The sequence below is a fragment of the Lithobates pipiens genome, unplaced genomic scaffold, assembly GCF_037356315.1.
Source record: "Lithobates pipiens isolate NorthernLeopardFrog02 unplaced genomic scaffold, aLitPip1_a1.2 Scaffold_19, whole genome shotgun sequence".
In the NCBI taxonomy this organism is placed as follows: domain Eukaryota; kingdom Metazoa; phylum Chordata; class Amphibia; order Anura; family Ranidae; genus Lithobates; species Lithobates pipiens.
The window spans coordinates 350,069,716-350,093,509 of record NW_027507764.1 but is presented as its reverse complement, the minus strand read 5'-3'; the positions used below and the strand labels follow the sequence as shown (position 1 = coordinate 350,093,509).

Here is a 23,794-nt window from a genome sequence, read left to right as displayed (position 1 = left end):
GCAGAGGATGGGAGATCCCATCTGCGGGCCTCATATTACTATGGGCGGGTAGGGAGTAGTGATGGCCGAACGGTTCGCCCGGCGGTCGTTTCGCGGCGAATTTCCGACTTTCGCCGTCCGCGGGTTCGAACGCCTTTTTCCGTCGTTCGCCCCGGCGGACTTACGTGTTTAATGTATACAAGAACTTTAACCTTTCGTGACACGTTTATCATGTGTTACAGGACAACCAATTGAGACATGACAGCTCATGGACACTTGGACATTCCCCCTAACCTATAAATACACCCGATCCGGTGGCCATTTTACATTCTTTCTTCTGTCACTGTAGGGAAAGGATCCTGTGTGGAGTAGGGACAGAGAAAACGCTAGCTATTTGGTACACAAAAGTTCTTTTCAGGACTGGTATAGGTGTTAGGTCAGCAGCCTGAGTTTCTTTTGTCAGTTTAGATAAAGGGACAGAGCGCTGTATGCTGCTATTTTAGGGACAGCTCAGCCAGATTAGTCTTTCTTCATCATCATCATCATCATCATCATTAGCTGTTACTATCAGGTCCACAAAAGAGCTGTTCCAGCTAATCGTTCCAGCCTACTCTTTTTTGCCAATTTGTATAGGGACAGGCAGGAAGCAGTGTGTCAGGCAGTGAGGATAATTTTAAAGACTTGCTGTTACTATTAGTTCCACAAAGGTTCTTTTCAGGACTGGTATCAGTGGTACGGTAATAGGCTTGTACACGTATAATATTCTTTCTTCCAAATATAGAAAGAATATTATACTTGACTGCTGCCCTTCTGCTGCAGTCTGCTAATCATTCACAACTCACTTGTTCCACAAAGCTCTTTATCAGGACTGGTAACTTGGTCTGTCTAGGGTGCTACGGTACATAGGCTTGGGTGCGGTACAGTCTGCTGTTCTGTAAGGACCGCTATCGGTCCACAATACATAGGGTTGCCGTGCACTACTGCTGACCGCTGCCCTATACTGCAGCAGTCCTTCATTGGTATAGGGACTGACGTACAGTCTGCTAATCACTAACACACAACCTGCTTGGTCCACAAAAGTTCTTATAAGGACTGGTAACTTGGTATAGGGTGCTACGGTACATAGGCCTGAGTGCGTTACAGTCTGCTGTTCTGTAAGGACCGCTATCGGTCCACAATACATAGGGTTGCCGTGCACTACTGCTGACCGCTGCCCTATACTGCAGCAGTCCTTCAGCGGTATAGGGACTGACGCACAGTCTGCTAAACACTAACACACAACCTGCTTGGTCCACAAAAGTTTTTATAAGGACTGGTAACTTGGTATAGGGTGCTACGGTACATAGGCCTGAGTGCAGTACAGTCTGCTGTTCTGTAAGGACCGCTATCGGTCCACAATACATAGGGTTGCCGTGCACTACTGCTGACCGCTGCCCTATACTGCAGCAGTCCTTCATTGGTATAGGGACTGACGTACAGTCTGCTAATCACTAACACACAACCTGCTTGGTCCACAAAAGTTCTTATAAGGACTGGTAACTTGGTATAGGGTGCTACGGTACATAGGCCTGAGTGCGTTACAGTCTGCTGTTCTGTAAGGACCGCTATCGGTCCACAATACATAGGGTTGACGTGCACCACTGCTGACCGCTGCCCTATACTGCAGCAGTCCTTCAGCGGTATAGGGACTGACGTACAGTCTGCTAAACACTAATACACAACCTGCTTGGTCCACAAAAGTTCTTATAAGGACTGGTAACTTGGTATAGGGTGCTACGGTACATAGGCTTGAGTGCGGTACAGTCTGCTGTTCTGTAAGGACCGCTATCGGTCCACAATAGATAGGGTTGACGTGCACCACTGCTGACCGCTGCCCTATACTGCAGCAGTCCTTCAGCGGTATAGGGACTGACGCACAGTCTGCTAAACACTAACACACAACCTGCTTGGTCCACAAAAGTTTTTATAAGGACTGGTAACTTGGTATAGGGTGCTACGGTACATAGGCCTGAGTGCGTTACAGTCTGCTGTTCTGTAAGGACCGCTATCGGTCCACAATACATAGGGTTGCCGTGCACTACTGCTGACCGCTGCCCTATACTGCAGCAGTCCTTCATTGGTATAGGGACTGACGTACAGTCTGCTAATCACTAACACACAACCTGCTTGGTCCACAAAAGTTCTTATAAGGACTGGTAACTTGGTATAGGGTGCTACGGTACATAGGCCTGAGTGCGTTACAGTCTGCTGTTCTGTAAGGACCGCTATCGGTCCACAATACATAGGGTTGACGTGCACCACTGCTGACCGCTGCCCTATACTGCAGCAGTCCTTCAGCGGTATAGGGACTGACGTACAGTCTGCTAAACACTAATACACAACCTGCTTGGTCCACAAAAGTTCTTATAAGGACTGGTAACTTGGTATAGGGTGCTACGGTACATAGGCTTGAGTGCGGTACAGTCTGCTGTTCTGTAAGGACCGCTATCGGTCCACAATACATAGGGTTGCCGTGCACTACTGCTGACCGCTGCCCTATACTGCAGCAGTCCTTCATTGGTATAGGGACTGACGTACAGTCTGCTAATCACTAACACACAACCTGCTTGTTCCACAAAAGTTCTTATAAGGACTGGTAACTTGGTATAGGGTGCTACGGTACATAGGCTTGAGTGCGGTACAGTCTGCTGTTCTGTAAGGACCGCTATCGGTCCACAATAGATAGGGTTGACGTGCACCACTGCTGACCGCTGCCCTATACTGCAGCAGTCCTTCAGCGGTATAGGGACTGACGTACAGTCTGCTAAACACTAATACACAACCTGCTTGGTCCACAAAAGTTCTTATAAGGACTGGTAACTTGGTATAGGGTGCTACGGTACATAGGCTTGAGTGCGGTACAGTCTGCTGTTCTGTAAGGACCGCTATCGGTCCACAATAGATAGGGTTGACGTGCACCACTGCTGACCGCTGCCCTATACTGCAGCAGTCCTTCAGCGGTATAGGGACTGACGTACAGTCTGCTAAACACTAATACACAACCTGCTTGGTCCACAAAAGTTCTTATAAGGACTGGTAACTTGGTATAGGGTGCTACGGTACATAGGCTTGAGTGCGGTACAGTCTGCTGTTCTGTAAGGACCGCTATAGGTCCACAATAGATAGGGTTGACGTGCACCACTGCTGACCGCTCACCTATACTGCAGCAGTCCTTCAGCGGTATAGGGACTAAGAGTTTTGTCACAGGGTCATTTAAAAAATGACATGCAGAGGAAGAGGCAGGCCCTTCCGCAGGGGTGGTAGGGGTAGGGCAGGAGCAACAGGCTTGAGCCAAAGTGGGAAGTTGCAGAAGGTGCGTTCAATTACTTTAAAGGATGCACCAGACTTGGTTGAGTGGCTCGCTCAGCCTTACTCTTCTGCACCCTCCTCATCCTCTCGATCTGCACCCTCTTCTTCACTCTCTGCTATGTGCACCCCCAAAGACACTACCACCAACAACACGACCACCACCACCACCACCACATACCTTCCGCTTGAGTCACTGGAATTATTTTCCGATCCATATCAAGAGGACATTTCTGATGCGCAGCCACTCTTGGTATTGGATCAGGAAGAGGAGGTAGCAACAAGCGCTACTCAGCAGTCTGACGCCAGTACCCAGATCAGCCCAAGGAGGAGGTTGGTCCCCGGTGTTGCTGCCTACTCTACTTATAGCGGTGGGGAAGGTGACGTTGATGATGACGTGTCTAGTGATGTCACGTGGGTGCCCACAAGAGAGGAAGAGGAGGGGAGTTCAGAGGGAGATATGGACCAGCAGATAGGGAGGAGAAGCAGCAATGACTTACATTGCACAGCAGGGACAAAGCAGACTGCAAATGTATCAGGAGCGAGTCATCGACCATGTACGGTCACATCTGGCGCTCCCAGGACACCGGCACATGGCTCCGCAGTGTGGGCTTTTTTTAACGTGTCCGCTGCTGACAATAGCGTTGCCATCTGCAATCTTTGCAGTCAACGCGTTAGTCGCGGTAAGCCCAATACTCACCTAGGGACGACCGCCTTAAGAAGGCACATGAGCAGCCATCACCGAGCCCAGTGGGAGCAACGGAACACACAAAGCCACACTGCAGGCTCTCACCGTCCAGCCTCGTCTTCTACTTCTCCTTCTCCTCTCTCCTCACAATTGTCCTCCACTCCACCTTCCATCACGCCAAGCTCACATTTTTCTGCAAAAAGGCAGGCTTCCGTGGGCCTAATGTTTGAGCGTAAAAAAATGATGACGCCGGATAACCCTCTTGCCCAACGGTTGGCGGCTGGCTTGTCAGAACTCATAGCCCGCCAACTACTGCCATATAAACTGGTGGACTCGGAGGCCTTTCGCAAATTTGTGGCCATTGGAACACCACAATGGAAGGTCCCAGGAAGGAAGTATTTCTCAGAGAAGGGCATCCCAGAGCTATATGGCCATGTTCAGCGGCAAGTGAATGTATCTCTGGCACACAGTGTCGGTGCCAAGATACATCTGACCACAGACACGTGGTCTAGCAAACACGGGCAGGGAAGGTATATCAGTTTTACTGCCCACTGGGTGAACCTTCTGACGGCCGTCAAGCATGTAACCCGTGGCACCCGTGTAGATTTGGTTTTACCGCCACGGATTGCATGCAGGCCTGACTCTTCTTCTCCTCCTCCTACTCCATCCTCCTCCCTCTCCTCCTCAGCTGCCTCCTCCTTTTCCGCTGCTAGCGTCTCTTCCACTGCACCGCCCAAGCTCCCCAGAACCTATTCCACATGCCAGGTGAGACGTTGCCATGCCGTGCTGCGTCTGTTGTGCCTGGAAGCAAAGAGCCACACTGGCCCGGCACTCCTTTCAGCTTTGCGTTCACAGGCAGATGAGTGGCTAACACCGCTCAATTTGACAGTTGGTAAAGTGGTGTGTGACAACGGTGCCAATCTGCTTAGCGCATTGAAACAGGGCAAAATCACGCACGTGCCGTGCATGGCACACGTCTTAAACTTGGTCGTGCAGCGATTCCTTGTCAAATACCCTGGGGTCCAGGACATCTTGCGGCAGGCAAGGAAAATCTCGGCCCATTTCAGAAGATCTTACACGGCCATGGCTCGCCTTGCTGACATTCAGCGGCGACACCATCTGCCGGTCAGACGTCTTATTTGCGATTGCCCGACGCGATGGAACTCAACCTTCTATATGCTTGATAGGCTGCTCCAGCAGAAACGTGCAGTTAACGTCTACCTGTATGAACTCTGCGAAAGAAACGGTTCTGGGGAGCTGGGTTTTTTTTCACCGCGCCAGTGGCTGCTCATGCGCGACACATGCAGACTTCTGCGGCCATTTGAGGAGATCACCAAACTGGTCAGTCGCAGCCATGGCGCCATCAGTGACATGGTACCTTATGCCTTCTTTCTGGAGCGTGCATTGCGTCGTGTCATTGATCAGGCTGTGGAGGAGCAGGAGCGGGAAGATGAGGAAGTCGCAATGCTGGATGAATTCCCAGGGGGGGCTACTCTATCTGAGACAAGTCAACAACAGGAGTCTGATGAGGAGTCAGAGGAGGATGGTGCCGGGGCGGATGAGCAGGAGCAAGAAGAGCATGCTTTAAACCTTTCTGGGATCCCTGTTGTGCGAGGATGGGGAGAGGAGAATGAAGAGGACGACATTATCCTGGATGATGAGCAGGAGCCAGGCCACCACACCGCTTCCACTTTAGTGCAAATGGGGGCCTTCATGCTCCAGTGTTTTAATAGGGACCCCCGTATAAAAAGCATGAGGGTCAAGGACCAGTACTGGGTGGCAACGTACTTAGACCCCCGGTACAAACACAAAATGGCGGAAATGTTACCGCCGTCGCAGAGGGCTGTCAGAATGCAGCACTTCCAGGCCTTGCTTCGAGAAATGCTGCATTCTGCTTTTGCGTGCGCTGGCAGAGGAGCAATTCCCACTCCCAGAGAAGGATTTGCGGGTACCAATCCAACAGCGCCTGCAAGAAGAGGCCGGTTTGAAGATGTGTTGGTGACTTCGGATATGAGGTCATTCTTTCAGCCGACCCATCGACAGGTGTCATCCGGATCCAGCATCAGGGAACGCCTAGACCGTCAGGTGTCCGACTACATTGGGTTAACGGCCGATGTGGACGCTCTGAGGAGTGATGAACCCCTAGACTACTGGGTGGGCAGGCTTGACCTCTGGCCAGAGCTTGCCCAATTTGCAATCGAACTGTTGGCTTGCCCCTCATCCAGTGTCCTGTCCGAAAGGACGTTCAGCGCAGCAGGGGGGATTGTGACCGATAAGCGTACTCGCCTAGCTCACCACAGTGTTAACTACCTCACATTTCTAAAAATGAATGAGGCATGGATCTCGGAGGAATTCAACACATGTGATCAGTAGACCATGTATATGTCTATAAACAATTTTTGGAATCAAGCACACAGACCTTCTTAATTCATTTGGCTCACTTCCCTGACCCAAAAAAGCACACCGTACTATATGCCCCTACCCTCCTCTTTGAAGAGGTTGAGCGGTGTCATATTTCTACTGGGGCTGCTTATTATGAGGGGTTCCCACCATCCCTGTGCTGTGCTGACTTCCTCCTGGGTGTTCTTATTATGAGGGGCTCCCACCATCCCTGTGCTGTGCTGACTTCCTCCTGGGGGTTCTTATTATGAGGGGATCACACCATCCCTGTGCTGTGCTGACTTCCTCCTGGGGCTGCTTACGGTGCTGCTGTCAGCGCTGTATGTCACGGAGCTGCTGTCAGCGCTGTATGTCACGGAGCTGCTGTCAGCGCTGTATGTCACGGAGCTGCTGTCAGCGCTGTATGTCACGGAGCTGCTGTCAGCGCTGTATGTCACGGAGCTGCTGTCAGCGCTGTATGTCACGGAGCTGCTGTCAGCGCTGTATGTCACGGAGCTGCTGTCAGCGCTGTATGTCACGGAGCTGCTGTCAGCGCTGTATGTCACGGAGCTGCTGTCAGCGCTGTATGTCACGGAGCTGCTGTCAGCGCTGTATGTCACGGAGCTGCTGTCAGCGCTGTATGTCACGGAGCTGCTGTCAGCGCTGTATGTCACGGAGCTGCTGTCAGCGCTGTATGTCACGGAGCTGCTGTCAGCGCTGTATGTCACGGTGCTGCTGTCAGCGCTGTATGTCACGGAGCTGCTGTCAGCGCTGTATGTCACGGAGCTGCTGTCAGCGCTGTATGTCACGGAGCTGCTGTCAGCGCTGTATGTCACGGAGCTGCTGTCAGCGCTGTATGTCACGGAGCTGCTGTCAGCGCTGTATGTCACGGAGCTGCTGTCAGCGCTGTATGTCACGGAGCTGCTGTCAGCGCTGTATGTCACGGTGCTGCTGTCAGCGCTGTATGTCACGGAGCTGCTGTCAGCGCTGTATGTCACGGAGCTGCTGTCAGTGCTGTATGTCACGGAGCTGCTGTCAGCGCTGTATGTCACGGAGCTGCTGTCAGCGCTGTATGTCACGGAGCTGCTGTCAGCGCTGTATGTCACGGTGCTGCTGTCAGCGCTGTATGTCACGGAGCTGCTGTCAGCGCTGTATGTCACGGAGCTGCTGTCAGCGCTGTATGTCACGGAGCTGCTGTCAGCGCTGTATGTCACGGAGCTGCTGTCAGCGCTGTATGTCACGGAGCTGCTGTCAGCGCTGTATGTCACGGTGCTGCTGTCAGCGCTGTATGTCACGGAGCTGCTGTCAGCGCTGTATGTCACGGAGCTGCTGTCAGTGCTGTATGTCACGGAGCTGCTGTCAGCGCTGTATGTCACGGAGCTGCTGTCAGCGCTGTATGTCACGGAGCTGCTGTCAGCGCTGTATGTCACGGTGCTGCTGTCAGCGCTGTATGTCACGGAGCTGCTGTCAGCGCTGTATGTCACGGAGCTGCTGTCAGCGCTGTATGTCACGGAGCTGCTGTCAGCGCTGTATGTCACGGAGCTGCTGTCAGCGCTGTATGTCACGGAGCTGCTGTCAGCGCTGTATGTCACGGTGCTGATGTCAGTGCTCTGTATTACGGTGCTGCTGTCAGTGCTCTGTATCTCCTGCACCCTCTTGTTTGCCTACCCTGGTCCCTGACCTTCCCTCTCCTCCATTGCCTTCATTAGCTCCATAGTCCTGAATTGTCAGAACAATTTCCCAAATAAAAAAAAAATGCTTGTAGTTATCGATCCCAAATTCACCTCATACATGTATTATGCTATTGTCCAGGTGGTGGGACTACGTGCTACCCCCTAATAATTACCCCGTGGCCGCAAATTCGACCTAAAGGTTTGCGAAATTCGCCTCCCATTGAAGTCAATGGAGCCCGCGGCGAACGGTCGTTTTCGCGAACGTTTGTGTCCGTTCGCGTTTCGCGTTCGCGAAACGTCCCGTCGGAAGTTCGTCCATCACTAGTAGGGAGGTGGTTAAGTGCCCAGTGGTCAAGTGGTTAAAGGAATTTTTAATTTTTTATTGTTGCACTTTAGGCATAATTGAAATCACTGCTCCTAAAAAAACTATGGTTTAAAAAAAAATATTATTGATACATGTCTCCCAGGGCAGTACCCAGACCCCCATACCCCTTTTATGGCCAATAACTTGCATATAAGCCTTCAAAATGGGTACTTTTGATCTTTCCTGTTCGGCTCCTATAGACTTCAATGAGGTTCGCCATTCAAGTTAGAACATTTCTCCTGTTCGGAAGTTCTGGTGCGAACCGCACAGCGGAGGTGTTCGGCCCATTTCTAGATGACAGCTGGGAATGCCTGGCTGACAGCTGAATGGGCCAGGTGGACATCAGTCACTGGTTATTAGGATGCCTGTAGGCACTGGCTTCTTAAAATCCTAAAACCTAAGTGGGTAGCTGTCACATTTAGCAGCAATAGTAATACCGCTGCTAAATACTTCACTTCCAGCTGAAGCCAGAGGTTTCACTCCACTAATCATTTATTTTGGTAATTTGCTGAACCTCCAAACAAGCAAAATTTGGTTTGGTGGCTCATCTCTACATGAGAGTGGGAAGGTGCACTTAAGCATAAAGTGTTATGCTTGAGGCATTGTGGTGGCTTTTGAGGATATTTGAAGGTCTTTTTTGTTTTGTTTTTTTGAATAAAGTGGATGAGAAGTCATCTAAGGTATGATGTTCCATGTTCTAATGTGGTTCAGTTGTGTGTGAACTAGGACTGGTGTACATAAGGGTATTCTGTGACAGGTTTTATGTTATCATCCCAGAGGTAGTGTTATCCAGCTCAGAGCCTAGCAAGTAACAGATTGGGCCACAGATGTGATGTTCTGGCTTGGATGCTGTTTTGTTTTTGTGCCTTCAGGGACTATCAACCCATTTCATTTATTATTCATCCTAAATAAAGTTATTGGTATGGTATTTTGTAATTAAGGGCTACTGGGTCCATTAAAATCTATTATTTTGTCATCTAAGTTTGTTCTAGGAAAGGGTGGTGGGGTTGTGTAGAGGCCTAGTGGTATTAGGTGCAGGATTCCTCTGGACTATCCAAGTCATGTGTTCATAGCTGTATGAATATGCACCAAACTAGTCGAATCTCTTAAATATGTTTGTATAGCGTTTCTCAAGGAAAGGTCTTTTTTTCAGGTAGGCATAAATGCAGAGTTTTTAGAAAAAGAGTAACAAAAGTACATAATTCTCAAATCGACATTATTTTGAAAGAAATTATTAAAAAAGGAATTCAGATAGATATGACTGCAAAGGTATGGAGCTCTTAAGTTTTATACAATGTTGTATATGGTGAAATAGTTTCTACAATATCCCATTTTAACATGATTCATTGAATTCTGGAAATACTGCTAAAACACTACTGTCTAAACCTGATAACATGCCACAGACTGGACGTTTAACATAACTAATGCTTGTTAGGAGTGACAAGCACTGAAATATTCCAGGCTTTTGGAAAACCAGACATCAATGAAACTACAATAAAGTTTTTATTGGCAATTCAATAATAAATTTAACAACATTTCAAACATAACAAACAAAGTGAGTGTGGGCAAAACTGCCAAGATTTTTTTTTCTGTTTTTAGTCACTTTTCAAGGAACTTACATCTCAAGGCACACTGTTCTGCTGCAGTACAGTACTAATGTTCAACTATATCAATGTCATCACTTGCAGTCATTAAAACCTATGCAGAATTAGCCAGCACTGTTCAGAGGATTTTTTTGAAGATCGACATTGTGTACCATTACGTAACGTCAGTAGCTTAGATGAATGGTAATGAATGAATGAATGGTAATACAGTATATGGTATTAACATCATGTGCTGGTTTGGCAACTTCTAATATGAGCTGTCTTTGACCCATAATGCTGAACTTCAGGTAAACAACTTGGTGGTATTTAACCACTTGACCACTGGGCACTTAAACACCCTTAATAACCAGACCAATTTTCAGCTTTTGGTGCTCTCACATTTTGAATGACAATTACTCAGTCATGCAACACTGTACCCATATGAAATTTTTGTCCTTTTTTTCACACAAATACACAGTTGAAATACATATACATAAACTGTTTTAATTTTTGAAGTATTTGTCATTGCGGACAGTAAGTGATCCAGCCACCCTGGTTTCCTGAAAGTATAATAAGAAGTTCAGTTGTACTATTTTTGATTTAAAAAAAAGTGTAATTTATGGGTGGAATGTTTGTTTTTTCTGTAAAAGGAATGTATTTTCGCCCAGCAAAAACTTAATAGGTCAGTTCCAAATATTGACAGTAGCTTCCTCTAAGCATTTACATATTAGAGCCCTTCCGTAAACATTATTCATTATATAACAAATGCTAAATGTAACTTTAGATGCACTCCACAAAAATAGCATCTACTACATTCCAATGTTCCAAATAGTAAAGTGTTGGATTAAAGACATGTAAAGGTATTGATTAGTGTGTTAAAATTGTATTAAACAATATGTAGGATTGTGTAATATTACATCATTACAGGCATTTACTGATCAGTGACTTTGTTCAGATTGCAGTATATGATTACATTTGGAAAAAAGAAGCAACCAACAAAAGCTCAATCTCAAATTCTGATATCCAGCACCTGGAACCTCATGATTTAGGAAGTTATCGAGATGGATCAAAAGACATTACCACTCACATATTGATTTATACCATACACCTTAAGGGTTTTCAGGAACTTTATAGACAGTTTCTTCGGCTACCTGATGGAGCTATTGTTGAGGTATGTTATAATGTAGTTGTATTTGTATCATTCATTCCTAAGTACATGTGACCTTTTCCTTTAAATACAACACTTCCAAGACAAACTAAACACGTTTTTGAAAGAACTGCCTACATACACCTTTTGCACATTCTCCTGTTATTAAAGTTCTAGTTAGATTTAGTCTTCACTCTTCAGAGACTGTTTTGGCTTCAGCAAAATGCATATGCTAGATTACACCTATGGAAAATAAAACAGCCTCTGTACCATCTGATGCATTATCATGTTTCTGTACTTTTCCATAACTTATAAATGGAAAGATGTATAGGTACGTATAACCAACAAAATAAAAAGGCAGGTAATGTTTTAATATTAAATTGCATTATACAGTATTATATTACTACCACTCTCAAATGTATTATGAACTGGAAAAAATCCAGTTTCCTCCACAGAAAAAATTTGACACTTGTAATCTATTTTTAAAGAGTGTCTGTTTTTTTTCTCTTCTCTCTCCATGAATGTATAAATTCAAAATGCAAAAGAACAACTGCTCAAAGCAACTAAACTCTTACAACAACAGGCAGTTTTGAAAAGCATTGCTGAATACATTATATTTATAAGACTTGATTAAAGGGCATTTTCAGAATTTAGCATGTCAACTGTTGTGCCACTATTGCTAAATGTGTGTTTGTCGCTAAAGTGTTGCCATCTACATTAACGGATACTTGCATTTGCTATGATAACAGGTGCCACAATAGGTCACATAATTAGAATAGCAATTCTAGCCCCAGGTTCCTTTGATTTTTTTTTTTTTTTTTTTAACTGTCCACCCCATCTTTCCTCCCTTAATAAAAACAAATTAGTTTCTGTGTATTCTTAGACTTATGCTCGAGGTTGTTTTCTCTCATAATGGAATTGGCTGTGAACTGTGTTTTTTCTATACCTAGTAAATTTAACATCTTTGAATGTTACCAAATTAATACTAGCAAAAAGTGAAATCTTCATCTTCTTCAGCAAAGGTTACAGCATTTCTAGTGACAGTTGATGTTCCAACATCTCTCAGTAAACAAGCTTATAAAGGGCAAGGAATTACATTTCTTCACTCATACTGTACAAGTAAATTAATTCACATTTTGTATATCATTTAAGCTCCAATTATGCTAGGAAAATGTTCAATTTTCAGATCCCAGCATCACATCATTTACATCATAACATGTAGAGCTTATCATATTTGGTATCCTTAAAAATGACAGTACACACCACTAAAGCAGGCCTTGCCAAAAAAAATAAAAATGATGCTTAAAATTAAAATCTATATTGTAGGATGTTACATATCATAAATATCATGCCACTGTATTTTTTTTATTATTTTAAGTACCTTATTCCTGCAGCGTTGTTGTGTGGTCACACGATCTTTTCCCCTGTTCTTTGGTGTTTGCAGGGAAAGATCTTTGGTAAGGGCTTCTATTACTGTGCTAATATATGCTCTCTACAGTGTGAGCCTTTATCTTGCCAGGCCTGATTGGTGCTGTCCCAGTCACATGGCTAAAAAATACAGTTTCAGATGTACAGTATCAAAAAACTGTTTTACAGCTACCTATAAATCATTATTGAACATCTAATGCAGGGGTGCCCAACCAGTGGCCCGGGGGCCACATGTGGCCCACGGAGTCCTCTGATGTGGCCCATGGCCTCCTGCTCTGGAATGGTGGTTTGACAAGCCCAGATCGCAGGTTGCCAACCCACCATCCCAGAGCATCAGTGTTGTGACTAAAGCCGGCGGTAGAGAAAGCAAGAAGCTGCAGAGCAGAGCCACATAGGCTGATGCTTCCTGTATAGTGCCAGCTCCTGCCACAATCAATACTAAATGCACGCTGCCTGGGACAGCAACAGCCGGGATAAACTAAATGGAAGACTGTTATTAAAGGTGTGTTTGTTACTGAAATCAGTGTATATATGGGCATATCTGTTCTTCAGTGGTTACTAGGCTGCTGTTAAACTAATCTTGCACCTGCACTGAGCCATAGACTGTTATTACCCGTGGGTTTGGTGCGCTTTCAGAACGTGCACTATACCATCAGGATATAATAGAAGTCTTTGGCAAAGTGCAGCTGACCTGCAGGAAAGCCACAGGTGCACGTGGTGCATCAGTGTGAAAGCAGCCTTAGGACCCAATCAGACCCTCCATTCACCTGTATGTCCGTTTAACCCTGTTTACCTTCAATCCGATACGCTAAAAAAAAACACAGAAGGGGAACCGTCCCTTTCCATCAGATTCAATTGGAGGACCCATAGAGTAGCATGGACTGTGTCCATATCCATTCTGCATATGCAGCATAGATACAGATCTGTCATCCACCCATTACACTTATTTTGGCCCGCGACCGGTTACAAAGTCGCTTCGGTTGCCCTCGCTCATCAAAAGGTTGGGCACCCCTGATCTAATGTTTATTTTTTGCATTAATTCGGTTTAGGCAAGAGTCAAAGATGGTGAACACTAGCTTTCATTTTGTTCAGACTGCATCTGCATCCAAGGCTCTTTCTTCTCTTTACAGGTGTTAGCAATTACATTTAATACATTTAATACTGATTTCTATTAAAATTAAGCTATTTTGTGAGTTTCCTAGTGAATGTAATCAATCGGCACATTATATTCCACACCCAAAGTCACATTTATTACTGTGTATTAGGTATGAGCCGAACAACCCAAAATTCGGTTCGCACCAAAACATACCGAGCAGGCAAAAAATTTGGCAGAACACACAAACACCATTAAAGTCTGTGGGACATGAACATGAATAATCAAAAGTGCTAATTTTAAAGGCTTATATGCAAGTTATTGTCATAAAAAGTGTTTTGGGACCTGGGTCCTGCCCCAGGGGACATGTATCAATGCAATTTTATTTTTAAAAATTACTGTTTTTATCAGGAGCAGTGATTTTTTTAATGACAGACTTTAACGGTGTTACGGCAGCTTTCGAATTTGCCCCGAACACTGCATATTTTTCGGTGTTCGCAGAACATCCGAACGACCAAAATTTGGTCCGAACTTATGCTCGGGCTGAACCGTTTGCCCATCCCTACTGTGTATACACCCACATGTGTGACTCTATACTCATGTGGGCTGCAAAGATAAGAAAAAGGAGGAGCTGAAGATCTTTGAAGTAAACTTAAAAAAACTTAAAAATTCAGCAGTGCTCAGTAAAGGATGCTATTTAATTTAGTTACTCCCGAAATTAGTTTTTATTTATTTTGTTTAGTTAAAAACGCATTAGTATGAAAATCCAAATTAATTAAGGTCGAATCTGTCAATTGCAGGCTTATGGTGTCTGTCAGATGTTCTAAAAAGATTCTAAACTGTACGACGCTGCGATTTCCACCCACACGCTATAGTAGAATTCTAATGTTGTTTCACTAATAATAATTATAATTATTAATTATTATTACTAGTCAAACAACAATAGAATTCTTCTATAGCCTATGGGTGGAGCATTTGACCGTAAATGTCCACTCGTAGCGATTGTATGTTTTTAGCTGCTTCGTCTAATCTTGTCTCTATAATGTCGAATAATCTTGGACTAATAGAGTTAGGTTAGGCACATTTGACCCCAGGTTCGATAGACACAGATTGCTACTGTCAACACCATGTCAAATCTCCTATCTATCTATATCGACCTGTTGTCACAATGATATGAAAATATAATAGATACAAAAAAATAAAGCTTTTTTTATTTCAAATCTTTTGGATTTTGGATTCTGCACGTTTGTTATCGTTTTGTTGGAACGAACATGACAATCCCCGAAATTTTCACGAAAAATGCATTCGGACGATAACAAATACACATGTCTAGTGGTTTTGTGAAAACATGTACAAGCTGGGCGCAAAGGCCCAGTGCATTACCTCCAAAATTGTTTATTTTAAAATCATAGAAATGTAATATAGTCACAAAAGCAGTATACAAACAAGCTAGACAAAAGCAGCTATTCAATAAGTGAGATGGGCATCCCCACTGACGCCACACAATGGAGAAGCTTAAGCGTTTTGGGGGACAGACCCACTTTCTCAAAGCGTTCTGATATAGATGTTGGATGTTGGAAATACGCACAGTTGGCCTTTAGACCACTAGTGTCTATTTGTAATGAGATGTAATATTGATTTTATTTTTATATTCTTTATTTATAATCCATACTCATCCATAGTTATTGCTTACAAAATGGGTATAAAATCCACTTTGCATAGACATTTTGAACAGATTACTATATAAAGGTAGATGGGGGAATATAAGGTGATGCAATATAATTGCAGATGGGATAGTGTTGTTGAAATTAGTGTAGAGTACTGCCTACATTTGTTACTGAGGTGAAAAGTGAAGCCTAATACAAAAAACTAAAAATGGTGGAGAAAAATATGGCCTCCTAGTTACTCCTAGGTAGCTAATGTGATATGTAGCCCAAAGGAAGGGAAAGTTGGATTTGAGAAGGCTGATCCATTCTGAGGGTGTAGAAATATGAAGGGACATAGAAACTGCCAATACACTCTATTGAAAGCCTTCTCTGCATCATTGGAAAGTAATGTCATGGATTGAGCTGGTTTGGGTGGAATGGATCCCATTGAGGATTTTAGTAGTGTTATTTTTAGTTTCTAACAAATAAATGTAATCTACTTGGTCTGTGTGTATAATATTTTAAATGTTGGGGGTAAATCTGTTAGCTATACTTTTAAAAGATTGCTTGAGGTCAAGGGGGCTAGGTCCTGGGCTCAAAATCCCATGTTACAATTAAAGCACGCATAACATGATGAGAAATACTTAGTCAGAAAATGCAAGGTGCAATGTTATACAGAACCCTTAACAATGTAAAATGAACGCAAACAGAAGTGTATAAAGTAGGGATGAGCTGATAACTCGCCCCCCCCCCCCCCCCCCCCGGTTCGGTTCGCAGCAGAACATGCGAACAGGCAAAAAATTTGTGCGAACACTATTAAAGTCTATGGGATGCGAACGTGAAAAATCAAAAGTGCTAATTTTAAAGGCTTATTGCCATAAAAAATGTTTAGGGACCCGGGTCCTGTCCCAGGGGACATGTATCAATGCAAAAAAAAAGTTTTAATAACTGCAGTTTTTTCTGGAGCTGGGATTTTAATAATGCAATAGTGAGTTAATAGTGAAACAATAAAAATGAAATATTCCTTTATATATCATGCCTGGTTGGTGTCCAACACAACAGCACCACAGAAAAATTACGTTTCTAAAGGAAAAAATGTAATTTAACCACTTGCCGCCTGCCATATAGCGGAATGACGTCAGCAAAGTGGTTTCAATATTCTGACTGGGCATCATATGGCATCCTCAGGACATTAAGCCACTGCATGCCCTCAGGGGCGTGCATCACGGCGATCGTTGTTTTTGAAATGTGTAAGTCTGACACCCCGCAACACCGATCTAGGTAAAGAGTCCAATCATGGCTGATCATGATGTAAACAGGAAGAGCCAGTGATTGGCTTTTCCTCACTCGCGTCTGACAGACATGAGTAGAGGAGAGCTGATCGGCGGCTCTCCTGATGGGGGGTCTGTGCTGATTGATTATCAGCACAGCCCCCCTTGGATTCCACCCAGAACCACCAGTATACCGCCCAGGACCACCAGTATACCACCAAGGACCACCAGGATGGCCATCCACACTGAACCACCAGGTATGCCCCCCTAGACCCCCAGGGAAATGCACATCTGTGCCCGGGAAGCTGCCAATCAATGCCCAGGCAGTGCCCACTGACATCAGTGCTTCATATCAGTGCTGCATATCAGTGCCCATCAGTGCAATGTATCAAAGCCCATCAGTGCCCATCAGTGCCACCTATCAGTGGCTAGCAGTGCCGTCTATCAATGCCACACGTAAGTACCCATCTTTTCAGCCCTTCAGTGCCCATCAGTGTTGCCTATCGGTGCCCCTCAGTGTCCCCTATCAGTGCCCATCAGTGCCCACCAGTGCCCACCTGTGCCACACATGTGTGCCCACCAGTGCTGCATATCAGTGCCACCCATCAGTGCCACCTTCCGGTGCCCATCGTCTGTACCCATCAGTGGCCGCTCATTGGTGCCACTTCATCCCTGCCACCTTGTCAGTGCCGCCCTATCAGTGCCCATCAGTACCGCCTTATCAGTGCCCATCAGTGAAAGAGAAAACTAACTTATTTACAAAATGTTATAACAGAAACAAAAGCAAAACATTTTTTTTTTCAAAATTTCGGTCTTTTTTTATTTGTTTAGCAAAAAATAAAAATCGCAGAGGTGATCAAATACCACCAAAAGAAAGCTCTATTTGTGGGAACGACTGTGCAATTGTCATTCAAAGTGTGACAGCGCAGAAAGCTGAAAATTGGCCTAGGCAAGAAGGTATATAAGTGCCCTGTATTGAAGTGGCTAAAACTGCTTGCAGCTGTAATGTACTGTCCGATCCTGGCAATATAGATAAAAATACCAAAAATACCCAAACAAAAAAATAGCGTGGATGTCCTCCCTGAAATCCATACAAGGCCCTTCAGGTCTGGTATGGATATTAAGGGGAACCCCGCACCAATTTTTTTTTTAAAAAGACGTGGGGATTCCCCAGGCCCCCAGGCACTATATACTCTGAATAGCAGTATATTTACTATATAGCATGCCCTATATACTCTGCAGAAAAACTGGGCCTGGTGTTGGTGGTACCAGAACACTGTAACCCCTCACAGTTACTCCTGTTGGGGACAGGAACGGGCCCTGCTGTGAAATATTATATAAACAATTGAAATGACATGGCTCTGTTAAACTGGGGCAGAAAAATTGGGCCTTTGGTTTTGGTGGCGCCAGCACACTGTATTCCCTCACAGTTACTCTTGTTGGGCACAGGGACGGGCCCTGCTGTGAAATATTAAATCAAAAATTTTAATTACATTCCCCTGTTAAACAGGGGCAGAAAAATTGGGACTTGGGTGGTGGTGGTGCCACAACACTGTAACCCCTCAAAGATACTCTTGTTGGGTGCAGGAGTGGGCCCTGCTGTGAAAAATGTGATCAAAAATTTTAATTACATGCCCCTGTTAAAACAGGGGCAGAAAAAATGGGCTTTGGGTGGTGGTGGTGGTGCCACAACACTGTAATCCCTCACAGATAATCTTTCTGGGTGCAGGAATGGGCCCTGCTGTGAAATATTAGTTCAAAAATTGTCATTATATGCCCCTGTTAAACAGGGGCAGACAAATTGGGCATTGAGTGGTGGTGGTGGTGCCCTAAACCAAAAATATTGTTGGAAGCTAGCATCATCAAGATTGAGGAGGAATAGGATAGTCAGCATAGGCAGTCTTCAGGGGATCCCAGATCCATGGAAAATGCAATCAGTTACATCAACATAAGGTGCTTGATAGCTCCTCTTCTCAGGTCCCTTGCCAGCGTTATTGGCTCCTCCTCTTCTCCATGTGCCCTCATAGGAAGCTGCTTCCTATGGTGGCACAAGCACAGATTCGCTCAGAAGCTAGACTGTGCACGCCTATGCACACACACAGTGTGGCTTGGCCCTGCCCCCGCTCTCTCCTCACTGAATTTGATTGACAGCAGCAGATACTAATGGCTCCATGTCTTGTGAGGAGAGAGAGAACAACTCCACGGCACAGCACTGGATCAAGATTGGGCTTAGCTGCTCTCTGGATCTCTGCATGTACAGATGACCCTTTTTCCCCTTTTGGAACCCTTTCACTTTCGGATCACATTACCACAATACATTCTTAACCTTCATCTGTAGACTTGCAACCTCTCTATGAGTTTGTGTATTTATGCCCCTATCAAAGAATGATGCCCGAAATGTATCAGCTTCTACATCAAGAAGACTTTTATGCCCTGTACACACGGTCGGACATTCCGACGACAAAATCCATCAGATTTTTTCCAATGGATTTTAGCCCAAACTTGTCTTGCATAGACACGGTCGCACAAAGTTGTCGGAAAATCCGATTGTTCGGAACGAGGTGGCATAAAACACATACGACTGGACTATAAACGGGTCAGTAGCCAATAGCTTTCATCTCGTAATTTATTGTGAGCATGCATGTGCATCGGAATTTAAATGATCAGATTTTGTTTTGTTGTCCGATGGAGCCCACACACGATCGGATTTTCTAACAACACAACTCAAATCGCACATTTTCTGTCGGAAAGTCCGACCGTGTGTATAGGGCATTATACTTTAGTCTAAGGGAGTCATTTATGGTTATATATACCCTTTATAAATGCCCTCTTCTATATTTGAATTCTATTAACTAAACCTGCTGCACATTTCTTAAATAGGTAACATTGTTACAATCCACATATACACCATAAAAATCACTGTTACTAATCACATACAGTATACTGCATTCATAAGCACTACCACAAGTACTGTTACAAGAACTGTTTAAAAGCACTTACAAGTCACCTACACAGCCATAAAAAGCATTGGTATAAACATTGCCACAAGCCCCCATACAAGCCACATATACAGCATTATCTACATGTAATGTCACTACAGGATCACATTTAATTCAATTCTGTCATTTGGTCCCAAAGGACCTGTTGCATTACTAAATAAACTGTAGTACCTGAAATTAATTTGGTTTCTTCTATAAAAGTATCTTCCCACGACCACCCCCACAATGCCCCATTAAGCCCTTGTTCACATTGATGTGATTTGGCATGTAATTTGACATATCAAATTGCATGCCAAATCTCCGGCAATGGCAGCACCCAAATGTGTGTGACGCCACATTTGCGGCACCACACCCTTTCCCAAAAAAAATTTCTGTACTACTTTTGGCAATTTTGGGGTGAGATTTCTATTGACATCTGTGCAGAAACCCACACAGATGTCTCTGAAATTGAAAGTCAGGACTGACATGCGGGAATGATATTGTACGTGTTCAGCTGAACTCGCACGATTTCATTCCCGCAGTCAGGAATGAACCAGGGCTTACTGTGACTTCATGTGTGTCTTTGGTATTTGTCTTTTGGTTATTGGGGTATTTCCTAAAGCAGGTACTATATGTTTTAAAAAAAATCTAAGCAAGCTTGCTCCAAATATCCAGCGGGTTAAAGTAAAGGAATATTTTATCCATTTCTCCTAAGCTTGTCTAGCATTTTGACATGATCACTTGGTCATAGAGCACCCGTTTATAAACTACCTAATAAACTGGCAATTAGTATTCACCACTAGAGATGAGCCGAACACCCCCCGGTTCAGTTCACACCAGAACTTTCGAACGGACCCCAAATTCGTACGAACGTTAGAACCCCATTGCAGTCTATGTTACTCAAACGTTCGAATTTAAAAGTGCTAATTTTAACGACTAATATGCAAGATACTGGGTTTGGGGACCTGGCTCTTGCCCCAGGGGACATGGGTCAATGCAAAAAAAAGTTTTAAAAACGGCTGTTTTGGCGGGAGCACTGATTTTAATGACGATTAAAGTGAAAAAAAGTGAAATATTCCTTTAAATATCGTGCCTGGGGGGTGTCTATAGTATGCCTGTGAAGAGCCACGTGTTTCCCGTGTTTAGAACAGTCCCTGCACAAAATTTAACGGAAATAACGTCATTTAAAACTGCTTTCGGTTTTAATGTTATATCTGGTTCCTGCAATATGGTTGAGAAAAATCATTGAGAAAAATGGCATGGGTAGCCCTCCCTGCCCATTACCAGCCCCTTTGGGTCTTGTACGGATATTAAGGGGAACCCCGTACCCATATTAAGAAAAGAAATACGTGTGGCCCCCAGGTCCTACATACTTAGAACAGCAGTATACAGGCGGTGCAAACAAGACAGGGACTGTGTAGATTTGTTGTGTTAAGTTTAATCTGTTTGTAATTTTCAACTGGTACATTTTTAAAGTGTAGCTCCAGTTAAAAAAACTATTTTTAAGCTTTTTGGAAAACATAGGGAAGGGTTATCACCCCAGTATAATGTGTTTTGCTGTCCGTCTTTTTTCATCTCACTTGCTGTTGTCTCCTTCCGTTTGCAAGTAGGAGATGTTTGTAAGTTGGATGTTTGAAAGTAGGGGCCTGCCCTATATGCTCTGCAGAAATAGCGGAACAAGGTGTTGGTTTTGCCACAACATTGTAAGCCCTCAAAGTGACTCTTGGTGAGCGCCCTGCTGTGAACGATTATATCAAGAATTGTAATTACATGCCATTGTTGAACAGTGGTAGAAAAATTGACCTTTGGTGGTTGTGGTGCTGGTGCCACAACACTATAAGTCCTCACAGTTACTCTGGGTGGGCACAGGAACGGGCCCTCCTGTGAAATATTATATCAATTTGTAATTACATGTCCCTGTTAAACAGGGGCTGAAAAATTGGGCTGCTGGAACTGGTGCTGGTGCCACGACACTGCAACCTCTCCCATATATTCTAGTTGTAGTGCAGGAATGAGCCCTGCTGCAAAGCATTGCATCAAAAATTGTAATTAAACGCCCCTGCTAAACAGGGGAAGAAAAATTGGGCCTTAGGCACTGGTGCTGGTGCCACGACACTGCAACCTCTCCCATATACTCTAGTTTTAGTCCAGGAATTAGCCCTGCTGCAAAGCATTGCATCAAAAATTGTAATTAAACGCCCCTGTTAAACAGGGGCAGAAAAATTGGGCTGATGGCATCACCCAGAACCAAAAATGTTCTTCTAACATATCAGCGGAGGAGGAAGAGGATAGACAATCAACATAACAGGACAGTCACTCAGCATCAGCATAGGCAGTCTTGAAGGGATGTGATATTTCAAAAAAAAATCTTCGGTTACATCAGCTTCAGGTGCTTGGTAGCTGTGGGTGATCCAACACTGATTCATCTTGATGAAGGTCAGTTGATCAACTGATTCGGTGGACAGGCGCATCCTGTGATCGGTAACAAAGCCACCAGCAGCACTGAAGGTGTGTTCTGAAAGAACGCTGGATGCAGAACAGGCCAGTAGCTCAATTGCATACTCTGCAAGCTCTGGCCAGTGATCCATCCTCAAGACCCAGTAAGCCAGAGGATTTTCGGTGGGAAAGGTGTCCAAATCTGACCTTGCCCCTAGGTATTCCTGCACCATGTAAATCAGATGCTGGCGATGGTTGCATGAACCGATCATACCTTGGGGCTGCGGACTAAAAAATTGTCTGAAAGCATCTGTCAGACGGCCACCTTCTCCACCGCTCCTTCTGACCGATGCCTCAACAACACGTTGTCCAGGACCAGGAGTTTGTAACCTCCCAGTCTCTGGGAATGCGTTGCACAGACCTTTCTGCAAGGCCTCCTGGAGATGTCTCATCCTCTGCTCCCTCTGCGATGGCAAGATAAGGTCGGCAACCTTACCCTTGTACCGTGGATCAAGGGGAGTGGCCAGCCGGTAATGGTCCCTCTCCTTGATCCAAAGAATACGAGGATCCTTCCGCAGGCTTTGCAGGATCAGGGAGGCCATGCAGCGTAGGTTAGCTGAGGCATTCGGTCCGGAGTCCTCTGGGTCACTAAGGACAACATGATCCGCAGCTACCTCCTCCCAGCCACGTACAAATCCACGGGTTTCTTGGGACTGTAAATCATCCCTACAAGACTTCTGCTGCTGCTGATGCTGAGTGCCAGCCTCCACCTCCATGCTGACACAATCATCCTCCTCCTCCTCCTCCTCATCCTCTTCCTGTGTGATGGGTGGCACAACAGGAACACTGTCTGGATAAAGGGGGCCTTGAGAGGCAAGGAAGTCCTCCTCTTCCTGCCTCTGTTCTGCCTCAAGTGCCCTGTCCATTATTCCACGCAGTGTATGCTCCAAGAGGTGGACAAGAGGTACAGTGTCACTGATGCATGCACTGTCACTGCTCACCATCCTTGTGACCTCCTCAAACGGTGACAGGACAGTGCATGCATCCCTGATCATGCCCCACTGGCGTGGTGAGAAAAAACCGAGCTCCCCTGACCCTGTCCTGGTGCCATAGTCACACAGGTACTCATTGATGGCCCTCTGCTGTGTGTGCAGCCGCTGCAGCATGGCCAATGTTGAGTTCCACCTGGTGGGCATGTCATATATAAGGCGGTTCTTGGGCAGGTTCAACTCCTTTTGGAGCTCAGCCAGCCGAGCACAGGCATTATATGATTGGCGGAAATGCACACAGACATTCCTGGCCTGCTTCAGGACATCCTGTAAGCCCGGGTACCTGCCCAAGAACCACTGCACCACCAGGTTAAGGACGTGAGCCACACAGGGCACATGGGTCAGTTGTCCCTGTCGGAGGGCGGAGAGGAGGTTGGTGCCATTGTCGCAAACCACCATTCCTGGCTTAAGCTGGCATGGTGTCAACCACCTCTTGGCCTGCCCCTGCAGAGCTGACAAAACATCTGCCCCAGTGTGGCTCCTGTCCCCTAAACAAACCAGCGCAAGCACGGCATGGCATCGTTTTGCCTGCGTACTTGCGTAGCCCCTGGAACGCCTACGGAGCACCGCTGGTTCTGAGGACAGAGCACTGGAAGAGGCCATTGAGGAAGAAGAAGAGGAGGGGTGGAGGAGAGAGGTGTGTCACAACCAATAGTAACATTTTGGAGGCGTGGTGGCGGAACAACCTCCAACACTACTGCACCTTGTCCTGCATCCTTCCCAGCTGCCAGAAGA

The 23,794-nt window shown here is 45.3% G+C and overlaps 1 protein-coding gene across 1 annotated transcript in view; it reads left to right on the top strand.

Annotated features, from left to right (window-relative positions):
* Positions 1 to 23,794, top strand: part of LOC143998066 (uncharacterized) — a 265,657-nt gene that overhangs the window by 220,483 nt on the left and 21,380 nt on the right. Inside the window, exon 9 of the mRNA XM_077493829.1 lies at positions 10,967 to 11,182. Coding sequence (XP_077349955.1) covers positions 10,967 to 11,182 — 216 coding nt within the window. The remainder of the gene's footprint in view (positions 1 to 10,966; positions 11,183 to 23,794) is intronic.